Source organism: Gekko japonicus, unplaced genomic scaffold (genome assembly GCF_001447785.1).
Source record: "Gekko japonicus isolate JY-2015 unplaced genomic scaffold, Gekko_japonicus_V1.1 scaffold241, whole genome shotgun sequence".
NCBI classification, from domain to species: domain Eukaryota; kingdom Metazoa; phylum Chordata; class Lepidosauria; order Squamata; family Gekkonidae; genus Gekko; species Gekko japonicus.
Genome location: NW_015160216.1, coordinates 1,026,813 through 1,037,424, shown reverse-complemented (window position 1 = coordinate 1,037,424; position 10,612 = coordinate 1,026,813). Strand labels below are relative to the sequence as shown.

Genomic DNA, 10,612 nt, shown 5'->3' with positions numbered 1-10,612 from the left:
AAACAGCGCTGGCTCTTCGGCTTGGAAATGGAGATGAGCACCGCAACCCTAGAGTCGGATTCGACTGGCTTTCGAGCAAGGGAAACCTTTACCTAAAGGCTTTGATGAAGTGTGTGTGTTACACTCTGTTGCACAAATAATATATATAACCTCTAGATTTTGGTTTTATTTAAAGTTTGGGGTCCAAGACTTAGAATACCCCTACCGCCCAGGAGCAGGATTCCCTTGCAGACTGATAAAACAACCTTCACACCAGAGATCAAGAACACAACAGTAACTCCAAGTGTAACCAAAGGTACTGATATTTAATGAATAGTACTACAACAGCATTATGCTTTTAGTTAAATCTTAAATCTGTCTTAATTTCATTCACTTGTATGTGGAAGGGGAACTGTGTCAGAGAAGTCATCTTATTTATTTAGTTACTTAATTTATACAATAGAGGTGGATAATTGGTATGTACAATTGTGTTATTTATAGAGGGAACAGTTTTTGAATTGAAACCTAGCAATCCCTACCTGGGTGCTAGATCAGAATGCCAAGTGTTCTGTGTACTGAGAAGTGCTGCAGAAATGGCAGTCATTTGTGACTAGTTAGTGAACTGTTCGAGAGCTCCCGACTCCAAGCCCATTGGCTTCGTTGGGCTGAGAAGGGTGTAGCTCTGCTTAGGATGGCACTGGAAGGAATTAAATGGCTGCTCAACTGAATTGTCTTGAAAATTTATATAATTTAAAGTTAGAGATCTTAATCAATAAGCTTTCGAGGACCCTACCAACTCTCATTTATTTAATGAGTTTCAGATGTGGCATTGGTGGCTGTTCTGGTGCCTGTTTTGGTCATGGTCTTTACCACCCTCATCTTGATCTTAGTGTGTGCCTGGCACTGGAGAAACAGGTAAATGAATAAACGCTTTACGTCCTATACTGTGATAAAATGTGGCATGTGCATATAAAGTGGGCAAAATTCCAAAAGTAATTTATTCAAAGGCAGTGTAAGTAATTCGTTCTTATAATTTAACAGTATGAGTATGTTCAAAAAGTGGGCTTGCTCCTGGTAGTGCAATATTTACTGAACCACCTCAAGGAAAAACAAGTGTTGGAAAGGTTATATAGGCTTTATTTGATGCTTAGAGAAGATTGGTGTATGAAACCTTCAGTGATTTACATTGCTTTTGCTTATTAACATGAAATATCATGCAAAGGAAAACAATTCCTTTACAATAATAGATTTTTTTGTTATCATAGGGAAAGTTTTGTAATAAAAGCCTTTGCTTGTGTTTAAAGACTTGTACTGGCAGGCTTTTCTTCTCAAATAACTTGTTTCATTTTACATCAATCATGAATATCTCCTGCGTACTGAGGAAACAAATGAATTTGTATCCTTTTCAGAAAGAAAAAAGCAGAAGGAACTTATGATATACCATACTGGGACCGTGCAGGTAACATAACAACAACAATAGCAGAATGTGTAGCTGTCAAGTTTAAGCACTGAGATTAACATACATTTTTGCATCTTATTTCTGCTAGCAATAAATGGGTGATCATTATACACCAAACCTGGTACAGCAGGGGCTGATCTGAGTTGCGATGAAACAGGCGCTTTCAGACACACTGCATAATACACTTTCAATCAACTTTCAGTCCACTTTGCAACTGGATTTTACTGTGTGAAACAGCAAATGCACTTGCAGATGATCACTAAAGCACGTTGGAAGTGGATTGAAAGTGCATTACTCAGTGTGTGTGTGAAAGCACCCGACCCACCTTCTAAGATACAGGTCCCTTCCGTCACTGGTCAAGAGGCTGTCGTCCACCAGCAGAGCAGTTGCAACTAGTCACTGCTTCAGAATGAAGAATACAGCTCACTTTAAGCTACTGTATAGCGTCAACTATCCAAACAGTAGTGTGGACATTAATAAGGCAATTGGGAATTGACACACATCCCATAATTTTCAGTACCAGTTACAGGCTGCGAACAGTCAGCTTTACCGCTAGCTTTCCAGCTAGTCCTGCATTGTCCTAGTTCATATTCCCGCTTTAGAGTCTTTTTGCAGACTCAGATTTAACATCTGCAGAAATAAACTTCCCATCATTCTTCCCAAGCATTCTCTTCCTCATGTGTTTTGCACATCCATTGATAATATCACTGTGTACCCTATAGAACAGACATGCAGCTTTGGCTTTATTTGTTAATTTAAAACATTTATTATATCCTGCCTGGCCTCCAACTCAAGGCACCCAGCTATACAACACCAGGTTGGAAAGACACCGAACATAACTGTCCAATTTTTTAAAAATGCACAGATTAAACACACATTGAATTATTTATTTAGAGAAGTGTTATGCCTGAAGTGGCTTACCAAATGAAAGTTAACACACGTCCTTCCTTTGTTTATCCCTAGCTCCCTTCCCTCCCTGTCTCTCTCTAGCTCACATTCTTTCAAGCAGGGATCTCTGTGTATGGGTACCAAAGGCACTTTTCATTAAGTGGTTTCAGGAGTAATGTCAGGAAATTTGGATATCAGTGAGCTATAATGTGTGTGTGTGTGTGTGTGTGTGTGTGAAGTGCTGTCAAGTCGCACCCGACCTATGGTGACCCTGGAGGGTTTTCAGGGCAAGAGATGAGCAAATGTGGCTTGCCTTCACCTGCCTCTGCATGGCAACCCTGGATTTCCTTGTTGGTCTCCCATCCAAGCACTAACAAGGGTTAGGCCCTGTTCAGCTTCTTCTTCTTTTTTTTATAAATATATTTATTGGGTTTTTTAAGCATATGAATACCCACCACCTAAACACCACCATTACGTAATGTATGCAGTAACATATACAATTAAAAATTTGCTTAGATCAAATTTTCTTTTCAACAAGTCTATATATCTCAACTTGACAATATTTTCATTTTAAACAATAGTTCAAAAAAAACACCCCGTTATATTTTCCCTTATTAGGCAAGTTTTTACATTTTCATCAATATACCTTTTGCCCTTTGCTCCAGGATAATATTCTATTGAATCAACACGTTGCTGCCAAATACATCTGCTTCCTATTCCATCTAACTTAGAGGTTATCATTGTCAAGATTGATCTTTACTTCCCTTACCATTTAGCTTAATCTTTAACATTATTATTTTAACATCAATACATCCTCAAGCTTTTCTGCTTTATCTGGTATAAACATTTTGTTTAACAAGCACTATAAGCCTATCCTTACTAACCACTTCAATGTATCCCTATTTTCTATCTACTAATGTTCTTACCCTCTACCAAAGCCATTTACATACTTTAGCCTCTACTAACTTCTCCTTACACTATTTTCCACCTAACAGTATATTCCATTATTATTTTTCAACTATAGTCTTGGTTGATCACATTTTGAAGCTCTTCTTATCCAAATAAACAAACTATTGTCCCAGAACACATAAGAACAGTCCTATATATTTATATACACAAAGCAAAATAATAAATTCCTCCTAATATATCCAAGGAGAAAAAACAACCCTATAATTACTTCGTTTGGGTATTTCTTTTCAAACAGGTAGTTATAACCCCGCTTTTCCCTTTGAACAAACACCTACAAAAACATTTCATCCTTTAATCACATAACTCCATAAATCATTTACTTTGACATGCAACAACTCCCATTAAAAAAACCAGAAAAACAATAATTCATATAACTTAATTTTTTTCCTTGAAATTAATAGTCTCTTCTTTTTAGCGATCATTTCCAAATGTCTCTCTTGTTTATACGTACATGATTCTTTTTTTTTTATACTCTCCCCTCTCTTTTTCAACCATGTTATTTTCACAATTTTGTGGAGGTTGTTGAAACTCGTCTCACCCCTCTTTTTCCCCCTCCTTTTGTCCTTTTTGCTCCTTTCCCCCCCTTTCTTTGTCCTCTTTTTCTTTAAATAATACAATTTTATTAAGTCCTTATGGCTAGTGCTTTGTTTACAATTATTTTGCACTTTTGCCATCCGTGGAGATGGGGTCTCGGACACCTTCCTTTCCTGATGCATCTCCTGTTCTTTTCCCATGTTCTGTCCATCCTGTTCCGATTCCTCTCTGTTTTCTTTATCCAACAATACTTTCTGTAGCTTTCCAAATATGTTGTCCCACGCTTGTTCTATCCCTCTACGTATCCCTTCCCGTATTCCTTCACTTATCTTTTCCTCCAGTGTTTTCCGAAACAGCTCCATCATACGTTCTCTGTTGTCTACCTCCTCATCTGTCTCCACCCCCTCATTATTCTCTGCAGACGCCATTTTACTCAGCTACGTAGCTTCTTTTCGTTTATTTCCTCTCAAAGAATCAGTTTAGAGCAAAAGTTTAGCATTTCTGCCAGAAACATGTAAGTCCTTGCCAGCAAAATTATTTCCCCCCAGCAAAACAAGAAAATTCCAGTCCAATATTCAGCCCGTTTACTTTCCACGGCCGCTGGGGTGTGTGTGTGTGAAGTGCTGTCAAGTCGCACCCGACCTATGGTGACCCTGGAGGGTTTTCAGGGCAAGAGATGAGCAAAAACAACGGCTGGCTGCGACTGGTGCAGAACATGGCGACCATGCCTGCTTCCCTTCTCCGCTCCTGCTTCAGGGCACATACGATAACACTCGTGCATTTGCCATATGCACGAGTGCTCACATCAAGTCCCCTGCCACCCCACCTCCCCCAGAAGGTTGGGTGTTGCCCCCCGTAATCCGGGAGTCAGCAAAAAAAAGCCGAGTGGGAGCGGACGCTTCGGAGCGTTCCGAAACGCGTCCGCTCGTCGCGCCGTACCAGAAGTGAATCAGGCCCTGTTCAGCTTCTGATGAGGTCAGGCTGGCCTGGGCCACCCAGCTATGTAGCCCAATATAAAGAGCACTAAGCACTGTCCTGGAAGGTCTCCCACACTTGTGTGAGAGCCAGTTTGGTGTAGTGGTTAAGTGCGCGGACTCTAATCTGGGAGGACCAGGTTTGATTCCCCACTCCTCCACTTGCACCTGTTGGATGACCTTGGGCAAGCCATAACTCTAGCAAGAGTTCTCTCAGCCCCACACTCTGGGTAGTGAAGGGCGGGGGTATAAATCCACTCTCTTCTCATCTCTTCTCTTCTGTGTTTGTTGGCCGGTGGCAGCAAATTTTGGTATGGTTCATGGCACTAATAATTCTCTACTAAATAGTGACTACTCTTGTCAAGTTGTGGTGACGAGACATCATTAAATGTTTTATAGAAAATACCAGCGGGGAACCCCTGAGGGAGCTGGATGGGGACAGAATCCCATTTCCCTTCCCACCACATTGAGACTTCTGTCTCATCTCCAGCTCTGGCTCGCTCCCCCCACTCTGGCTTGCCTCTCCCCACTTGCTCCGTTCTCTCTGCTAGATAGCTTGCCTCTTTTTCCCTCCCTCCAAAATGGTGAAATGGGAGAAGTGGGCAGGAGAGGTAAGTTGGAGCCCGCTCCAGCTGATTTTTCTTTTCTGTTCTTAATGTCCACCTTTGCATTTTTGCACTCCATTTGTGTTGCCCTGGCCATTGTGGGAACCAAAAATGCTATCCAAACTCCGACTTGTTTTGCAGTGTCAGCCGATATGCAGACGTTGCTATTAACATTCGAGAGGGTTGTGCTCCAAAATTAATTATTAAAAAGGGTTTTTTTTTGTAAACCTGTGGTTCCCCAGGTTTGCAGAGCTCCATATTGCAACTGTGACTGACCCTATTTGTATGGATTTTCCCATCAACACAGAGGCCAGACTACGGGCTAATGGTATTTCAACTGATAACTTGGGAGGTGTTAACCATCTTCATTATAATATACTTAAAAATGAGAAACAGGAATTAGTGTGTAAATTTTTAAATATATAAATAGGTCTCTCCTAATGATCCTTCCATGTGTTGCTTAGATTATTTGCTAATTGCCACTATCTGCACAAAACATCCCTCTCCATACAATCAAAACATTGTTTCTGCAAATTTCTAATTTATTTAGAACATTTTTTATTCCACCTTTCTAGGAACCAGCCTGAGATGGCTTACAAAATAAAAACAATAAAAACAAAACATTAAAACAGGGGTGTCAAACATGTGGCCCGGGGGCCGGATCAGGCCTCAGAGGGCCCCAATCCGGCCCACAAGGCCCTGGCTGTTTCTTACTTCCATTTGCAGTTCTGCTGCTGCTGCCATGTCACAGCTTGCTTTACTAGTCTCAGTTGCACAGGAGAGATAGATAGGCAAGGCTCTCCTGTGTGATTGAGAGAGTCTGATAAAAGAACTGGCTGAGGTTCCTCCCCCTCCTCCCCCCAAGGGGTGGTAGGGAACCAGCCAGAGCTTGCTTCCTGGCCAGGCTGCAGGAGACAAAGGGCAGCCTTTATAGACAAACACATGGCCCTCAGTCTGTGTCAGGATGCCTTTTCATGTTCTTGACCAGCACATGAAGCAGCTTAAGTACAAAAGATTGCAATGCCCAGCCATTTCAAGTTTTCCCCTGGGTCCTAGGCTAGGAACACTGAGCATGAGATTTCTGTAATGAATGTCATAAATCAAAAGTATGTTTGTAGCTTACAGATACACACCTGAACAGCATACTCAAGATTGCTACAGCAGAGACATTTTGATGCAATAATTCAGAGCAGAGGTGTCAGTTATTAGAGACTGTTAAATAGACAGACTATTGCAAGAGTGCTAGTGTTTTAAGCATGTTTTATTTAAAGTTTAACATTTTTTTGTGTTTGTTTCCTTTATAAAGTTTATATCTTTGCTACCTGGCATTACATTTTATGACACACATGGCCCGGCCCAACAAGGTCTCATTTATGTCAGATCTGGCCCTCATAACAAAATGAGTTTGACACCCCTGGTTTAGTAGATGAAGCTGATTCTGTATGTAGACCAAGCCTCAGTTTAACCTGAATCTTCCCTTTAATTCAGAGAACATGGATACATTATGAACTGAGTTCTCTGTTGTCTTGACATAAAACAATAAGAAATATTTTTGTAAGGGAGTTGCTGAAGCTAATGAAATGCATATGATACTGTTTTGAGTAACTTTCCTCATGTCACTTGTAACTGAGGCATGAGAATTTCTCCTTTTTTGTATCTTGATATAGGCTGGTGGAAAGGAATGAAGCAGTTTCTTCCTGCTAAGTCGGCAGAGCACGAGGAAATGCCTGTTCGTTACAGCAGCAGTGAAGTGAATTGCCTTAGATCAAGAGAAGTAACAACTGTGTTACAAACACAGTCTGCAGGTATCTGGACTTCCCAGACTGATTTTGAGTTGTGTGGATTTAAACCCAAAATATTTAAGGTATCTTTATCTCTGAAAAAGAAACATAGGAAGTTATGCTTTACATCTTCCCTCATATCCTTCCCCTCCTTTAAAAGGAAAATTTTGTGCTGGAGATAAAAGGGTACTGGTTCACACATGTATTGGGAAGCGCTGGCTCACACAGATGGTCCCATGTGCTCATGTTTTAAAGGGAACAGGCTGTTTATGTTTTGTGATTTATCAATATAAAACATATTGGAGATGAAAAAACAATCTTCCTGTTGTTGAACTTGTTCTCTTCATAGAGTATGCACAACCATTGGTGGGAGGAATCGTTGGCACACTCCATCAGAGGTCTACCTTTAAACCAGAAGATGGAAAGGAAACAAGCTATGCTGATATGGATCCTTACAGCTCACCTGAGCAAGAGATTTATCATGCGTATGCTGAACCACTACCAATATCTGGACCAGAATATGCGACACCAATAGTAATGGATATGTCGGGTCATCCTGCAGCCCCTCCAGGCATTACTTCTGTGTCTACTTTCAAGGCTTCAGGGAATCCAGCCCCTCCCATAGTGGGAGCTTACAATAAACTTGGTTCTAGGGCAGACTGTTCATCACCTACGCATGTACTGTACGATACACCCAAGGGGATGCCAGGACTTAATCCTTCAGATGAATTGTTATACCAGGTACCACAGATCATGCCACATTCCACAGGAAGTAAAGAAGACATTAGTTAGGGAACTTCTAAATATTAAATCCTTTGAAGATGACTTTTTTAAAAAAATCATTCAGACTTTTTAAAGCAAAATATGAGACATGAGGCCAAAAAAAGAGTAAATTACCCCTTTTGTGGGTCTGTACACAACTACTGCTTTCCTTTTCATAAAATGATGGGCTTTCTATTCACTACTGATAGGTACTGCATTCTTTGCTAGACCAGTACAAGAACCTTGCAAAAATGCCTATTTACTGAGTGTAAATCAGTATTTCACCGCAGACACATAAATAGTTCAGGTTCAGGCCTGTGTGGTGGAAGTGCCAGACAAAAAGCAAGGTACTATTCTGGACACAGACAATGTCTTGTGAAATCACTAAAGCCTCATGGTTTAAATTAACTAGTATCTAACACAGACTGATGTTCATGCCTTTCAATAAATGCATAATACTATTGTAAATGTTAATTATTGCACTTCCGGTAACATGGATGAATGGAAACAATTTTACTAATTTTTGATAGGTGAAGTTGATTCCTAAAATTATTTTCCTTAGTGAAATCAGTGGGTAGCCTAGAGCAGTGATCCATAGAGAAGCTATGCTGTCATGCTGACCAGTGGGTTTGCTAGAGCCTCTTTACCTCTTTGAAAAAGCATGTCTTTCCCAAAGCAAAAGAGCCAATCTAGCAGCAGGAGGTGCTTTAGAAGAATCCAGGAGGCATTACCTTTGTGTCTGCAAGAAAAACCCATTAAGAAAGAACTGGTTCCCACCATTGTGGGGAGCTTCAAGCCAAACATCCTTTTTGTGATTGGGCCTAACCCATGACAGCTGTCCTGTGGGTGATGTCCACTGAATGATCCCAGAATTTCAGGAGTGACCACAGGCTCAACAAAATTAGGTATCCCAGACTAGAGTGGTCAGAAATCTCTAAAAAGTCTGAATTTCACTAGAGTCAGCATTCACTCTGCACTGATCTTCCCGGCAGACAAAAGTGAGTGCTAATTCATTGCCTCTTGAGTTGCTCAGTCATGGTTCAAAATTTCTTAAGTAGTATTTAATAATTATTCTTACCTCCACTAGACTACATGATGAACCCAGTAAAATCTTTATGTGGGGGTAGGTTTCAGGAACTTCAAAGCTAAAAATGTAACTTGTATTTGGGGGGGGAGCCTCCTTATGGCTCCTTGGAGAGTATAGAAATTGAATATATTTTCAATAAATGAATACATTTTTAAGGAGATAGAAATGTGTTCAACTCTGCAAAGTCTAAGCACATGGATACAGTTGTGTATGCATTTTGAGGTGTAAATCCATTGCTATACCATTTGCTTTCCTGGCATATTTTTGGGATATTGATATGCCTTAAGGAGAGCATGCATATGTTTGGATAACCTAGAGCCTTTAATGTGAAGCTTGTTGGCCACTGGAATAAAACACAATGTCACCTTTAATTGTTTTGGCATTTGATATATTATCAAGATGCACCCATAGTAGTTTTTCAACTCACTAAATTCTACAGGTTTCAAATGGTCAGTGGTTCTTTTTGTAGTTTAAAAGAGAATTCTTTCCTTCCAACTCCCAGTGACATTATTTCCCCCAAAAGATTTATATACTTGAACTAGTTAGTAACTTTACGCATGATGAAAGTTAAAGGAATAGCTATATACGACATTACATGACAACCCCCCTTTTGCCACGTTTAAATATGTGTCAAGAGAAAAGCACAGCCTCATCTTAAGGGGACGTAAAAAGAATGCTTTGTTTTTATTGTAGTGTAATGGCATTGTATGTAGTGAGGATGTCAAATAGATAAATGTGATATTTCTCTATAAGCAATAGCCCAGTTTTATGGACTTTACATGTTGTATGAACGTATAAATTCCAAGGAGCATTGTGTATTTTTCTTGTGGTCTGTATTGTCAAATGCACAATATATTTCATTGCAGGTGGCTGGTAAGGTTAATCACGACAATCACAGCTGTTAAAAGCGTTAGTACTCCTTAGCCCAATTTCAGTAGCATAGGTTTGCTCTTGTGCCTTCTTCAACTTAATTTTTTTTTATTTATAAAAGCGATACATAACTTATTTTATCCTCTAAGTGCGGTACACCAGAATTAAATGCCTGACCTAAGAAAACATTCAGAATATGTGTATATGCAGACTGTATGACCTATTCAGTAAGTTCATGCTTTGATTCACAGATAAGATCTAATATCTGCCAGATTGGATTTATGAAGGATTGGGGAATATAGTAAGCCCAGAACTGCTCATATCTGTCAAGTTGTTACAATCCCACTCTTAAAATCTGTCCCTTAGATGGTATGTAGTGGTAGCATATGTTAATGTCATCCCAAGGAGTCAAAACAGCATGTACATTTGGCAAAGTGGTGGAGTTTCTGTGGCCGAATGATTAATTTTTGGAAGAAAAAGAGGGAAACTCTTAAGGCCAGACTCACGTACCAGTCCTGTTATACCTCTGTTCTTTCTGCTTCCAGGAAAGCTAAATTCTTCAGAAAAATCCAAATCATGCAGTTGGACAAAACGGGGCAGACCCAATTAGTTGATTACATATGTCATTCTGATCACAAGAACTGATTTTCCTTAACAGCGAATGTTCATGCCCATATGTCTTAATTCTGTTGGTTTGGTTATGA

The 10,612-nt window shown here is 40.0% G+C and overlaps 1 protein-coding gene across 1 annotated transcript in view; it reads left to right on the top strand.

The window, feature by feature from the left end:
* The window catches only part of DCBLD2 (discoidin, CUB and LCCL domain containing 2), a 45,466-nt gene extending 37,156 nt beyond the window's left edge, over nucleotides 1–8,310 (top strand). The window contains exons 14-16 of the mRNA XM_015410624.1: nucleotides 1,389–1,438; nucleotides 7,076–7,213; nucleotides 7,539–8,310. Coding sequence (XP_015266110.1) covers nucleotides 1,389–1,438; nucleotides 7,076–7,213; nucleotides 7,539–7,981 — 631 coding nt within the window. The 3' untranslated portion in view covers nucleotides 7,982–8,310. The remainder of the gene's footprint in view (nucleotides 1–1,388; nucleotides 1,439–7,075; nucleotides 7,214–7,538) is intronic.
* The last annotated feature ends 2,302 nt before the right edge of the window (nucleotides 8,311–10,612 follow it).